Source organism: Oxyura jamaicensis, chromosome 1, assembly GCF_011077185.1.
Source record: "Oxyura jamaicensis isolate SHBP4307 breed ruddy duck chromosome 1, BPBGC_Ojam_1.0, whole genome shotgun sequence".
NCBI lineage: Eukaryota > Metazoa > Chordata > Aves > Anseriformes > Anatidae > Oxyura > Oxyura jamaicensis.
The window spans coordinates 15,762,195-15,777,370 of NC_048893.1; the positions used below are offsets into that span (position 1 = coordinate 15,762,195).

At 44.5% G+C, this 15,176-nt stretch overlaps 2 protein-coding genes across 4 annotated transcripts in view; one reads left to right on the top strand and one right to left on the bottom strand.

Moving 5' to 3' along the window:
• The window catches only part of LOC118163145 (histone H2B 5-like), a 17,502-nt gene extending 17,168 nt beyond the window's left edge, over positions 1-334 (bottom strand). The window contains exon 1 of the mRNA XM_035319657.1: positions 256-334. The gene's annotated coding sequence lies outside the window, so the exon portion shown is untranslated. The remainder of the gene's footprint in view (positions 1-255) is intronic.
• Positions 335-509: 175 nt separating this feature from the next.
• GRAMD4 (GRAM domain containing 4) overlaps positions 510-15,176 on the top strand; it is an 80,647-nt gene continuing 65,980 nt past the window's right edge. Inside the window, exon 1 of one of the 3 annotated variants that reach the window (XM_035319622.1) lies at positions 510-732. In XM_035319622.1, coding sequence (XP_035175513.1) covers positions 704-732 — 29 coding nt within the window. In that variant the 5' untranslated portion in view covers positions 510-703. Of the gene's footprint in view, positions 733-2,069; positions 2,092-8,037; positions 8,158-15,176 lie in introns of those variants that run through there. The other 2 variants (XM_035319583.1, XM_035319643.1) reach the window with 2 other exon arrangements.

The following is a 15,176-nucleotide window of genomic DNA, read 5'->3' on the forward strand; positions in this document are numbered from 1 at the left end:
AGCAGGGCCGTACACCCAGCAGGGCCGTACACCCAGCAGGGCCGTACCCCTCAGTGTCTGCTCCGCAGCTCCCAGCCATACCCACGCAGCATCGCCCCCAGACCTGCAGGCAGGCGCGCAGTGCCCGTGGGCCCGCTCTGCAGGGCGTGTGCTCCGAGGCCAGCCCAGCCCGCGGGGCCGTGCTCTGCCCGCCGCCTGCTGCCCGCCGCCTGCCCCAGCTCCGCACCCAGCCGCGACCACGCCGGCCCGGAGCACCTTGCCTGCCGGCCGTCCGCGCTCCTCCGCACCGCCAGCTCCGGGGGGCTCCGGGGACGAGCCGAGCCGAGCCGAGCCGGGCCTCCAGCAGCCAGCCGGCCGGCCTCGGTGGTGGTGGTGGCGGCTGGGGCCGGCTCTGCGGCGGGGCCGGTGGCGGTGGTGCCGCGGGCCGGGCCTGGGCTCGCCGCCTCTGCGGCCGCCCCTGGGCCGGGCTGAGCGCCCCGCCCGCCCCCGCCTCCTCTGCGGGCTCCCGCCGCGGCCCCGGCGAGCGGCGGCTGCGCGGGGAGCTGGGCGCGGAGGAGGAAGAGGAGGAGGAGGAGGAGGAGGAGGAGGAGGAAGAGGAGGAGGACGGGCACCTGCTGCCGCCCGGTCAGGGCCGGGGGCTGAGCGGGCGCGCCCGGGGGGGCGCCCAGCGGCTCTCGGGGCCTGGGCTCGGCGGGGAGCGTGGATGAGAGTTTGCTCCGATTTCCGAGCCGGGTGAGTGCTGCGCCGGGGCCGCCTCGGGTCGGAGCGGAGCGAAGCGGCTGGCGCTCGGCCGAGCGCTTCCCTCCCCGGGGCATCGCCGGGCGCCGCCGCCGCCTCCATCGCCGCGTCCTAGCCCGCGTCTTTTGTTCCCAGGAGCGGGGCCGGGGGCCGGAATCTGCCCCAAATGGGGCTGCCTTCGGCCGTCAGGGGAAATGGAGGCCGCCCCCGAGGGCTGCCCCCGGCGGGGAGCACGCAGGAGGGCTGTAAACACAGCGCCCGAGCCGAGGGCGCAGCCTTGGCTGGCCGCCCCCCGTGGTGGTGGGTTGGGGTGGGCGTGATGGTGGCCTGGGATGGGGCTCGTGGGGGTTGGGGATGGGGGTGATGGCGTGGTGAGACCCCACCGGACCTCGCTCGGCCACCCTGCTGCCTTCTGGGTGGAAAGCGAGGCCAGCCTTGTTCCTGTCGGGAGGCGTCGCGTGCCCGTCTGTCCATAGGGCGGTAGCCACATGCTCGCCCGAAGTAGCCAGCGAGGTGTGGGATGTGGGGCTGCAAGGCGTGGAAACAGCGCAGCAGGAGAGCAGCCTCCCAGGGAGCCTGGGGTAAGGCCGGTTAATGGACCGGGCTGTCAGCCCTTCAGGAAGGCCCTGTAGCTCTGCACATCAAACCTGGGCCTCCTGCCCTCTTCCCTGGGTCGTCACAGGGCTTCAGTGCACGTACCGGGCCAGGCTGGGAAATGCCAGCCTTTTTTGCCCTGTTTCCATGTTGTGCTTCATTACCGCGGCTGCAGTGTTGGGTTGGGTGGCTGTGTTAAGCTTGTATGAACGTGGAATAAATGCTGGACTGGTTCTTGGGTTTTGCATTTCCAGTAATGGTTTAGATAGGGGGGGAGGGGAAATATTTAATAAGTGGGGATCCCAGGCCTCTGTGCTCCACGTTATCTGACAGTATCATGCTTTAATTTTTATTGTGTCACGAGTAGTTTTGTCCCTCAGAATTAGAGATGTGAGCTGCCTTAAACCTTTTTTTTTTTTTTTTTTTTAATGTCATATCTAGTCATTCAGAAGGGAGGGCTTGTTTAGTCCTAGCCTGTCATCTTCTGCAGCTGAAACTGGATCTTTAACCTGCTGGTTGTGAAATGGATAAAATAGGAAATTAACTCATCGTGTTGGGATATCAGATTGCACAAAAATCCCTGAAAGTCCAAGCGAGGTCCCACCGTTTTTCCTACGGTGGCCTCAAGCTTGCTCGGCTCATTTCTGCACCGTAACACAGGTGGCCTGGGGCTGCGATGCCAGACTGGAGCGAGGACGAGACACTCTGTGTGTCCAGCTCCGCCGGTGACCTCTCGGACGTGGTTCTGGTTGGCGGCAGGTAGGACCAACCTGGGTAGCGTTGGACCGATGGGTTTGTTTTTAATTTTAGCTACTGAGCCCCGTTACTCCCAGCGGGTCGGGGTGCCAGCTGTAGGGTTGGGGTGCCGCTGTGGGCTGGGTGTACCTGTGGCTCTCCTCGGTGCCGGGTGAAGGTGGCACCGAGGCTCTCGCCGCCGTCCTTGCCTGCGCCAGCCTGCCCGCCGTGGCAGCATCGCTGTGGCCTGGTGACGTAAATGCCTGTGGGGGAGGGAGGAATTAAGGGCAGCAGCTGGGAAAAGCCTCTCCTCGCTCCTCAGGGGAACCTGGTTTAGGAGAGGCTGGCGGAGGAGAAAGCCCTGCTGGGGAGGAACATGCAGGGGGCTGGAGCAGCCCTGGCTAGGTGTGATTTCCCTGTGATGTTCAGCCTCTTGCCCATGCAGGGGCAGCTCCTGGGCACTGCCCCTTCCCCTCCTCCCGGTGTGCGATGCTCGGAGCTTGTGGAAACCGACTGAAGTTCATTATAGGAATGCGTGCATGCGATATTGGATGTCAGACATTCGATATTGTTTGAGAATAGCAGGCTTGGGGTGGAAACATTGATTTTATTTTAGTAAGGAAGCTTCTGCAGTTTGAAAAGTGATTGGTGTTGCTGTTAGATTCAGGTATACCTCTGGAATAGGAAACGTGCGTAGTGCTCCGTAAATGTGCAGTGTCTTCAGCATCATTTGGCACTTCAGTACTCACTCTTCAGTACAGAGACTTCGAAACTAAGAAGGAACATTAACTGTTTAACCTCCAAAGTAACGACAGATCTGCTGGAAAATTAACAGTGACCCCACGTCAGAGCATGCAGTTATGGAAAAATCATCTTTTAGCTTTGAGTCAGTCACCACTGTTCTGGAAGATATGAGACTGTGTTTTGTGTAACACATGGTTCCATTAAAAGATTTATCATGATTGTCTTTTTATTTAAGAAGTAACAGATCACATTCCCTGATGCTTTATTTCTTAAAGGTCTGGAAAATAAATGCTATTTAGCAATGTCTAAGTACCTTGCTGATTTTTGTTTGTTGTTTGTTTACAGCTAAGTAGCTATTCAGTGGCTGGTCCAGGTCTCTTCCTCCCTCTCCTCGTCCCGGTATTTGTCAGGCTTACCAGTGTTACTCTAACTTTAGAGTTTCCAAAGCTCTGGCTATTACCAGAAGACCCCAGTACTATGTGCAGAAAATCCTCCATCCTGAATTCCAGGCCCTCTTGTCCAAACCTTACTGTGCCTGGCCCAGATATTGTATACAACTTTCTAGCTTTATTCTGCAACACTGGTTCCTTTTCTTCCCTACATGGATTTATTTTTCTGGGTTAAATCCTGCCTGCATGGCAGGATCTATGCTGCAGAAGCACAGACGAATTCCTCTAACGTGTTGTTTTCATGACAGAGTTTGACTGGAGAAAAAGCTTCTGACAGTATTGCTTCATCAGGGCCTTTCAAAAGAGATTCTCTCTCTGCCACCATCCAGGCCTTGCATGTTTGTGAGCTGATCTATGAAATAACCTGTGCATGGTAATACAACCATTAAACCTAGCTTTTGGATGATGATGTCAGGGTTTATGCGTTTTGATCTTTAAAGTCTCTGAAAAATGCAAGTTTTCTCTTTTCGTCTCTTGGTTGTTGTCAGTCTTATGGCTGTGGGGGGACAAAGCAAAGATGTTAAGCCTTTTCCTGGAAGGTCAGAATTTATTAAAACAGTAAGATTTGAGTGGTGATCTTACCTTAAAATGAAATGAGTTACTGCTGCTTTTTGTTATGACACAAGGAAATGAAGTAAGTCTTTGAAGGCACTTCAGACTTCATAAATATTAACAATCTCTGCAGTCTTCGCAGGGAGGAAGGACTGGGTATTTTCTTTGTTTTAATGGTACAGTTTCCCTGGCACAGTAGATCTTCTTGCCTTGGCTAAAGCGTAGTGTTCAAATGCAAATCAAAAGTACCTTATTAGTGGTTAGTAATAGGTACCTTATTTGTGGCTTTCTTGCTCTTTTCCCTCTCCTGCCTTTAACACCCAACCCTTTCTGCTGTTGTACACTCTGGTAGCCGTAGATTTAACTCCTGACTTATGAGACCAGATTCTCAGAGATGCTTATATGACAGAAGATGCAGTTCTTTGCTTCTGGGAGCAGTGGAGGGTAAAGACTCCTAACCTTTTCACTTGCATTTGAAAATTTGTTTCTATTTGCATCTTGGGTCACCACGTGTCTTCAATTCTTACCCATGTTAATGAGGAAGAAACCCGCTGGCTTTGTTGGATAGCAGTATTTTTTAAACATGCTTTGAGAATGCTTACGGTTGTCTGGTTTACTTTTAATTTGACAACTGTGTCTTCATCTTAACAGAAACTGAAGTTCAGCTGAGAGGCAGCTTCTTACAAATCCTGAGTTAGCGCAGCGAGTTCTTGCGAGTGCCTGCTGAGAATGCGTCGCCTGTCCCAGATAAATATGCTACCAAGAGTGCATCAGACTTGGAGTAAAGCTTGTTCCAGGTGTCTCAGGGACTGATGCAAACTAGTCTTTATTTCCTTGTATGCTGTAAAAAAATAAGTAACTTTTAAAGTGAATTTTGAGTGTGTGTTTTTTCTCTTCTCTGGATGCAGGTCCTAGAGGTCACTGTAAGTCACTGGTGATGCAGCTTTTGAGTGCTGCTGCCCTTCCGCTGGAGCTGACGTTTCCAGTTTAAAAAAAATAAAAAATAATAATAAAAAAAACAACAGACGCTTCAGCCCTCTTTTCCTGATCCCATCGACGCAGATGTTGGTACATCTTTTGACCTGTGATTAAGGGATTTATGACTCGGTTTGCAGGATGCACATGCCTAGGAATTGTCATCATTAGACGCTGAGTCACATGGGTATGTGTTTCTAGGGTTGTGTACATATGGACTTCTGTCTAAAACTTAACACATTCAAGTTCTGAGTGCTTGCTTATGTTTGTGTGGGCACATCTTTGCTAGGTGCTGCTTTGGCTCTGCATCAGCCACCCCACGCTGCATTTTAGTCCATCAGGGCTCACCTGTCTTAGTGGATACTTCCTACGTTACTGAGTCTCCCTTAACGACGTGCCCAAAGGTGAACATCTGTCTTACAAACTAAAGTAAACACAGTGAAGTTTAGACGTTTCCTTTTCTGCCACATCTGCTTGGTATGCTTACACGGGTAGCTGTAGTCAGTGTTAAATTTAAAATTTAGAAACAGGGATTTTATTTTTGGGTCAATGCTTCAGGTGAGGAGTAAATCTGTTAGTGGAGTATCAACAGCCAAGTAAAGCTGCTCACAAATGGGAGGGACAAAGGAGAATAAGAAAAGGAATAAGGCATGAAATACTACTCTGTCCATGGGATTCTCATCAAACTCTGTGGGAGGGGATGCTCTTGTTTCTTGAGTATTGAGTGTCCCCTTATGTATATCTATATGGAGTTGACTAAGCTATTTTTTGAGGATCTTAAATCATAGAATCATAGAATTATGGTCTGAGTTGGAAGGGACCATAAAACATCTCATTCCAACCCCCTGCCGTGGGCAGGGACACCTCCCACCAGACCAGGTTGCCCAAAGCCCCATCCAGCCTGGCCTTGGACACCTCCAGGGATGGGGCATCCACAGCTTCCCTGGGCAGCCTGGGCCAGTGCCTCACCACCCTCAGAGTGAAGAATTCCTTCTTTAAAGGACACGACAAAATTATGTGGAAAAAGTAGTCAGCAGTTCTCTGTGTCCAAATGCAATGGTTAACAGATGCATTTTAGATTTCCAAAGTAGTCCCCTGAAAATAACGGCATAGTATGAGAGGTCTGTACTTATCTTAATTAAAGAGAACAAAGCCATGCACTCCATGGTGGCCTGACGTATACAATTAGTGCCTGAGTTCTATTAGTTTCCAACCGCTATAACCACCTTATCAGAGCTCTTTATAGGACTGTCAGGGATTTTTATTAGTATCTTGCATTACTAATGCTTGGCTTTTTTTGCCATCTTGTAAAAGCCAGTTGTTCTTTCAATATTCATTTCAGGTATAAGGTTACTTATAGAGAGAACACTTGAAATTTACTGTTTTGGAAACCAACCAAGTCTCGGTGGCTGAAAGTTAATATCCGAGTTTTCAGTGAAGGATCCACGAATGTCTTCAGATGCTTAAAGCTGCGTTTATTTCATAACTTGAAGTTTATCATTTAGCTTAACTTTTGTAAAGAGGTGTCTTCACGTTAGAAATGCAAATGTGAAAGAGAGCTTCTTAAAAATAGCATGAGCAAGTGTCTTAGCTCTGGAGCCATCTTCAGGGAAAAAAAAAGTCTTCCCATCTCACATCGCCGATTTTACTACCTGAAATCCCACGCTCAGGAAATGGTTTGTGTGTTTTAGTTCCCCTTTCTCTGAATTCCGTCTGTGTTCTCAGGTGTGCGCAGTAACTGCGCTTTAAAATAACCTCCTGCGCTTCTCAAGGTTAACAGCACTTTGTCATTGCTGGGGAAGCGTGGCAGTGCTATACAGAAGCATGTGGATTTATAACTGTCAGCAGTATTGAAGCAGTATCACAGCCGTAGGGATAGGGAAAGGCAAAGCCTCTGGAGAAGGAGTTCTTGAAATGTTCTTTGAAGGCCATGCGTAGCCCTTGATGCTGCTTCATGAGCCTGAAGAGGGTACCTTTATTCCCGTTTGCTTTTGGTAGAGCCAGATGATGTCTGTAGCTGTACAGCTTCAGGATCCCTCCTCGTTGTGTGAGGACTGATGTGAGAGTCAAAACCCTGTAATTTACTCCAGACCTGAGTCTAAGGAGCCTTACTGCCCTGTGCTTCAGGCGTAAGCTGCTTTTCCAGACATTGCTGCAGAAGTAGGACCCATGGCAGGTTTTGTGCCAGGGACAACACGCTGCCAGGAGCTTGTGACTTTATGTGTTCTGCATTGCCTGGAGAGGGTGGTGTGCCCACCTTAGGCTCTGGAGGTCTGAGCAGCAGGGAAGAGATCAGCGTGTAAATACCTTTAAAATCTTGTTCTGGGGCTGATTGACCTGGGCTCTGAGCATTTTGGAAAAGATGCAATTACTGCAACAAGATGTTGTGTTGCAGCAGGAAAATAATAGCATGTTCAACACCAAAAGATGAAATGCTGTTTACCTTCAGTATGATGGTCCTTGCACTTAAGTGGTCCTTGATGGACTGCCTGATTTAAAACCAAGCTGCAAGGTGATTTGTAATCCAAGACCCTATCTTGGGGATATACTCACTTTTTTGGGTTCAGGGCTTTCTTCATCTTTCTTCTTCCTCGCCTTTTCCCTCCTGAGATGAGGAATAATGCTTAGGGAGCTGTCTGCGTGTCCCATCCTTGAAGCTCCTGGCTGCTTCCCAGTGCTGCCCGGAGCCAAGGGGTGCGATTCCAGCCAGCCTCCATCCTGTTTGTGTGGGACAAAGGTAGCTGTGAAGCTCTGAACTTGAGAGCAGCAATACATCCTAAACATCCCTGTGTGACTGCGGCTAGGACAACTTCAGACTATGCTCATCAGATAATAATAATAACAAACAGCTCCTTAGAGACCAAGTCTTGCATCTTCTTGCAAAGATAATGTCAGGATGGGGTAGGAATAAGCAGAGCATTTAAACCACTCCAGTTTGATTAACTTTGTAATATTTTGCACTTCTTTTATTCAAGATCTTCAAACTCCTCTCAGAGGCTAATCTATAAAGGAACCTAAAAGATATTGCAGGATATCTGAGATCACCTTGTGTACAAAAATGAAGTGGAGCTTGCTTTTGTGTAAAATGCTGCATGGTCTCAATGCTCCGTGCAAAAACTGTGATCACACAATGAAGAATGTCCTTCCCAGTACGCTACAGAGCAACTGGCTAGACACGTTGATCCTTTAAGAGATCTGCCAGCTGCTACAGGATGCTGTACTCCCAAGTTTTGCTTGAGCTGTAGGAGTTTCCTGGAAACTTGCAGTAATTAAAACTAACGTCAGGAGCTTACAAAACACTACAGAAATAAAGGCTGCAGTCTCCTTCAGATCATCTGGAGGTAGCCCTGTTTTGTTTCAGAGGAACGCTGTGAGTATAAAGCTTTTAAAAGGGTCTGTGCCTACTATGTAGGTTTTTCACTTTCCCTTCCCAGAAGAGTTGCTTATGGGTGTGATGAAATTATACACATTCAACAGCTCTTATTTTTACTTCTAGTTATGTGAAATAACTTGCAGGATGTGAAATAACTTGTAGGATAGTTCTGATTTCTCCTGAAAACTGTATTAGTAATTGTTTTTACAACAAAACTGATTTTCTAAAGCTACTTCTGCTTCTTTCCTGTTCTATCTAGTAGCAATCTTCCTCCAGTTTTTGAGGGATCTGCTAACAATGATTGCATTTAATGCTGGATTGCTTACCCCTCTACAAAAATACTTTGGAAAAAAAAAGTCACAAATACCATTTATTGGAATATTTTGTAGGAAGAACACAGAACTTGCATTGCGTAGCAGTTTGAATTTGACCAGTGAGGCGCTCTGGCACTTGGCAGTCCTCTCATAAAGCAGAACAGAGACAACATATGCTTTTTGAGGGAGAAACCGTGCCCAGTATTTTCAGATTGGTTCTCCTGGTGGTGTGCAAGCCTGAATGTGCAGTATCTGCTTTGGTTTTCACTTAGCTAAAAACAGTTGGAGGAGATGGAATCTATTTATAAGTACCTTCCTATTTTTTTGTTAATACTTTGTAATTGCATAAATATTTTTTATTGTAGATAAGCTTTAAGTATTAAGCTATTATTTGTGACTCATTACTGTAGAATCTGCTGTTGGTGACATTTTATTGTCTTTGTTAAATCATGGAAAATCTTTCCATGCAATTTATGTTTCTTTTTGTCTGAAGCAAACTACATCTGTTTATCCTACCCTCTGGTGGCTTTGTTCTCCGCTGGCTAGAAGTTCATACTATCTTAGAGCTACAGCAGACCTCACGCATGGCACAAAAATTTAATGTGTGTACTTAGCTGGTGAACAATTGTGTTAGATTATTTTTTGGAAACACTACGTGGACTTGGGTAAAAAGAGTGTCTGTTTGCTTTATAGGTGGTGATTTGCTTTTCCACTTTCTCCTCCCTTTTCAAAAGCTTCAGCTAAACAAAGTGTTGGTAGTTAAACAGACTGATGTTCTGACGTTTTATAGGGCTTCTTTCTTTCTTTCTTTCTTTCTTTCTTGTCCGTGATATAATGAATTGTATAAATGTCAAAGTTGTTACGAAGTTCATACTGCTTTATTGTAAATGTCATAAGAAAAGTAGGTAAAGACAGATATACTGGGAATGCTAAGAAGGGGCTGGACCCTGAAGATGACTGGCTTGCTTGTTATCTGAAACAGGAGATGAGGAACCGTGTTTAGGAAGTATATGCATTGCTGGTGTTTCTGAACCATGGAGGAAATACCAGACGCCAACGCTTGAAGTAGATTATCTGCTACTGCCATGCGTATTTTCTTACTTATGGATTGATCGTTTGAAAAAACTTTCTTTTTATATGAAGATTAACCAGCAGATTCAACTCTTGAACTAAAAGGATTTTTGCCAAATGCAATGCTCACATTCCTGGTTATCACTGTAACTGGGGCACAGGGAACAGCAAAACACTCTGCCTGGCAAGGTGAAAAGGAAAGCTCATCTTGTAGCCAGTCAGCTAAAGAAAAACCTGTGTTTAAGAGGATTCAGTGCCATGCGGTTCAGTAGTACTATCACTCCTGAAGGAAGACAGCTTCTTGTGTGCCCCCATGGGACCTTGCATGCATCCTTGTGTAAGGATGCCAGTATGGTCTGACCTCTTCTGTAGCCTTGTGAAAGTATGTGCCCAATCTTTCCTCCAAAGGCTTGTTTATTTTATTATATTTTTTGATATATATACTCGTGAGCTTTTAGTCAAAGGTCATAGGGCTAATTATAACACAAATTGGGCCCAGCATTCACATGTTATTGTTTGGCTTGATTCTCAGGTACCCAGAAGTCTTTCCACTTGCTGGCCCTGAAGGTACTTTTCAAGACCAGACAAACTTTCTTACATGTCTTATGGGTGGTGTGGACACCTCTTCTGAAGGACAGTTTGTATCAGGGCGTGTTTTTTCTTCTACTTGTAATGCAGCACTTGGAGGCCTGATGCCTCTGCTTTGCCGTGGGCCATCAGAGTTGAGTGCAACAGTAAAAACCCAGAACTGTCCTTGGTTAAAACTGCTGGTTAGCTCTTGAAGATTTTATATCCAATAAACTGAAGGGTTTGGCAGGCGTAAGATACAAACCGTCCCTTTGCTATGTATTTATAGTTTTTTAAGTCCTGATAGCTGTCAGTCCCTGTTTCTTGGCACCTCACATTGTGTGACTTAGGCCTTGCTGAGAACGGGCTCTCATTTACAGCTGCCCAAGTCCCTGTTCAAGCTTAGTCAGCCTGTATAGATCTTGCAGGTGGACGAAAACCCAAGATACATATAATGAAGAAATCAAAAGGTACCATCTTATCCCCCTTCCCCTATTCCGCTTTCAGCAAATTTGGTGCTCCACAGTTTGCTTTTGGGCAAAGACATGGGCCTCCTGGAATTTCTCATATATTTAAGAATTATATATATATTTTTTTTCACCTCAATGGCAATTATATATTCAAATCAGAGGTTAGTGAGAGTTTACTAGTAGTTTGATCTTGTCCTGCAGTCTTCAGCATAATTAATGTAAAAAATCTTGAGCTCCGTTTCTATGACTTTGGGAGACTGCAACTGTTGAAACATTCATATAGTGTCAACAAAAGCCTTGCTACCTCCAGATCAGAATTTGAGTGTGACCAATAATTAAATTTTTAGAATTTTTTCTGGAAAAGTGAAATCCATGGTTTAATTTTTAAAATTCCCAGGTTTAAATATGTGACTATTAATGAAATAACTGGGACCACGACAGAGCTGGAGAAGTCCTTGTTAGGACTTTTGACCTGAAAAACAAAGCATTTTCTAGAAGAAGAAATTCTTAGAAGAATTCTTTGTCTTTTTGATAAAGATGGCATTTCTACAAAAATCTCTCCTTGTGAGGCTTTGAAATGTGTGCAACTAAAATGATTTTACTGTGGCTTGTGTGTGCAGGGAACAACCCTTCTTGCCTCTTCCTTTACCCACACCTAACCATGACTGTTCAGAAAGATAAATTGTCTGTATGTAGCTTTTTTCTTTAACAATTTGGGCCTTTTTTACCTTTATCATTACTGACTGAATTGTCATCATGGCATAAACACACCTGTCAGTTCAAGCAGTATAATTCTGGCCATCATCCCAGTCTTAGAGGCAGACATATAAATGCCATCCTTTATCTGCCTTTTAAATTGCTTGCGTCTGATTGAAATGATGACTGAATTAATCCTATTCATATTCCTTCTACCTTGGTTTCTTTACTTCATTATTAAACTATCCATTGTGCTTTTTTTGTGTCAATTTAGTTCTATTTCAAGTCTGAAGCCTCAGTAATGTACCAGGTTACTGCTTATTGTCATGAGATTTGTATCATTTTAGCAACCTGGTTGGGTTCCTGGTGTGTTTGTGACAAGGAAATATTTTGTTTTGAAACAGAGCACGCAGGTAGTATGGTAGGCCAACGTGCATGTACAGGCTTGGTTAATAAACTCTCTGAAGAGCTGATCCATTAAGCCCTAACAGCGTTGACTTCATGGATTACTTCATGTCTGGGATCAAAAAAAAAACGGACTGGCAGAGCTTGTTTCTGCCTTTTCCTTGTGTCCAGTACATTTTGTGTTGAGATGCAGCTGTAATACTGCTAATATGGCTGTACTGAGAGAGAGGAACCAGCCTCTCTGGCGAGAAATGCCACTTAGCACAAAATTACCCTTCGGTGATGCTGCCAACAGTATGTTCCCCCTCGGTAGAGGAATAGAGCTCGATACGTTGATGTGCCCTGGTTTACTTAAAGACCTGCTCCAAGATATCTTGTTCCAGTTGTTTCAGCACCTTCAAAAATGCAGTTGTTAACTCTGTATAATTTTTTTTTTTGCCATTGGAAACATCTGCTGTTATGAGGCAGTAGGATGTAACTAGCACCATTAAAATGTTAATATCCCACCAATGCAGCCAAATTAATGAGAACTGGACTAGTTTATAGTAATAGCTTCAGCTGGCTGGTTAGTTGTTAGGAGGAGGCTGTACCTTTCTTACAGATTTATGTAATGCATCGTTTCTGTGTTTTGTTGAAATTGTGCAATTTTTTGTTCAGTTTTCCTCAACTCTGTGCATGCTTTAAGGAGGCCTGAAAATTTAAAAGGAGTCTATTCAGAATTGTTTCTTATATGGTTGCTTGAAGAATAGTTGTCATAATCTCTTGAAAGCCAGGTAGAAAAGCTGGAGGCTGTTAAATTAAATACTAGGAACTGCTATGGTTTTAAATTTTTGATCTCAAAGTTGTATATGAAATTGCATGAACTAAAAGTCTAGTCACAGAACTATTGTTCTTGCGAGATTTTGGAGAGGTTCTTCAGTCTTTGCTGGAAACTGACCTGGACTGAATGTTGGACAGTTGGAAGAAATGGTCTTGCTGCTGAGAACCCCCCTAAAGAAGGTCACCTAGAAGGCCATAGGTCTTAATTATTTTGTTGGCTTGTGATAGCTAATAATTCGTCGTATTTTTGATGGCTTGGCACAGTCTTACAGTTGCCTCCTTGTAGAATACAGCTGTGCATTTTCATCTTTCCCCTCCTCTTCTGCACTGGTCACGTATGCAGTTACATATGCAGCCTGTTGAAGGTGGACAACTGAACTGTGCTGTGTGTGTCTGTAGATGAGTGGGTGATGATTGCTAATGGATATTTGTTTGTGTCATTGAGTGTTTTGAGTGATGAGGTACTTTAGTTTTTGTTTGCAGAATGCCAAATTGATGGATTTGGTTTTGTGAACTAATAAAATTTGGGAAAAAAGACAAGAATGTGTGGGAAACTTTACTGGAGTCATTTATTTATTTATTTTTCTCCCCTCCTCTATATTTCCTTACAAGTATCTGACTCACACGCCCTGTCATTCTTTGTGAGGTTATTGCACTTCCCAGCACAGGCCTGCGTTGTCGTTATGTATCTGTAACTGCTAATGGGGTAGGGAACAATCTCTGCAGGGCCTAATGCTTACATTTCTCTGCCAGCTGGTTATTTAACCAATCACAACTGCCAGCATGCGTGCATTTCTGGTGTCTGTTGTCTGCTTAGATCACTTAGTGGTATCACCAAAATTGTCTTTTTCCTTTTTTTTCAACCACAGTTGATATCATGTGCAAAGGGTTTGGGGAAGGAAGGCGAAGGAGATGCTGACAAAGCACAGGATACATGTACCTCTTGGGAGAATCAGATTCAATGGCAAAGATTCCCACTGAATTTTGCTGTCCAAAGAACGTTAAAATAAACGTGTGAACTGAAAGGACTAAATATTGTTTATATTTATATATTATTAAAATAAACGTGTGAACTTCTGCATACTGAAGGAATTATTTGGTTTGAAATTTGAGGGAACAGAGGCTTGCCCCTGTAACAGAGATTAACTTGAACAGAAGAGTTTTCCAAACTTAAGCCTTCAATTTCACTTTTTCTAGAGAAGTGGGTTAAGTAGCCAAATTAATTAAACATTTAATCGCAGTCCAGAAATCAAAACTGTCTTTTGTGTACTCTGATTCAGTTTTGTTTATAGCCAACGTGCCAACAGTGCAAATGGATTTACTTGTTGAATTATGCCATGAAGAAATGCAAAAGAGGTCCATGACACCTAGAGGACAAGTATGGTGCTTTCCTGAGTAACAACTTTCTCTGTATTTCCAAACTCTGTCTTGTGGAGTAAGTATTCCTCTAATCTCTTGTGTGATAAGCAAGGAGGTTCTTTTCCAGAGTGGGTAAGTTCTGCCCAGAGGAGCTGCTGTGTACTTTTCCATCAGTTTGGTGGGAGCTTGATCTTGAATGTTGTACTCTGTTAAGATTTGAGGAAATAGCTTACATGGCTTTTCTGAGCTGCTGGATAGTACAGACTGCCAAAAATGAAGTTAATGTCTGAAGGCAGATTTACAGTATGAAACGTGCTGTTTCTCTGTTATTCCTTCAGTTAGTTTACTTGGATAAATCCCTCTTAAATGTGTTGTGCAGCATAGCATTTTCACATGGTACCCTTTCACATATTATCCGTGCAGTTTTTTCCACAATGCTTTGTGTCCCTTCATTTAGAAGTTGACATAACGAGGAATTATAGTGCTTTGTACTTACCTAATCTATGCAGTGATTTATTTTTCCAACCCCCTTCCTTCTATGCCTGTAGCATCAAATGCAGAAGCATTTTCAGGTTTCTGTTGGGAGGAGAAGGAAGGAAGAAGGAACAGGATAAGATGCAGCACTGTTTCTTACATAGACATATGTGGGATTTGGGGATTATACACATTCTTTATTAGCTCAGGGCCTGTATATAGGAGGGAAAATTAAGATTTTTAATTGTACTGTGATTGTAGTTGACATGTGCTAGCTTGTGTGTAATTCATTTCTTATGTACCAGAAATGTTGAACATTGTTACTTATGAGAGGAAGTTCATCACTGATTTCTGCAGTCAGCACATCTCAAACGCTTGTTAATTTTTGATGTTTTATTTTTGTATTATAGATATTTCAGAGGCTTAATAAAATTTTCAGATTGCAGTAGAATACCTCAAGTTTGCATAAGTTATGCAGTGCTATACTCAGAATCACCACATCCTTGAAGCCTTTCTGTGAAAATTCATACCTAGATGGATTCATGATAACTTTGATTACTCACAAAACTGTTAATGTTGGTTTCTGCTGAATTCACTCTAAATTGAGCAGAGCCCCTCAAAATATCTTGCTTTACTCTGCATGATGGCCCTTAGCTGCCTTGTCAGTGAGGTGCCCGTAATAACTGAATGATTTGGGGTTATGAACTTTGATTGATTTGTGCACAAAAAGGTAGGGGAGAGTTCATTTTATCATTGTATATCTAGCATAGCAATTATGTATCTGTAGTCTTTTGTGTGATAGCTCAGTAACTCATTTTGTGTGGTTTTGACCTGAGAGGAA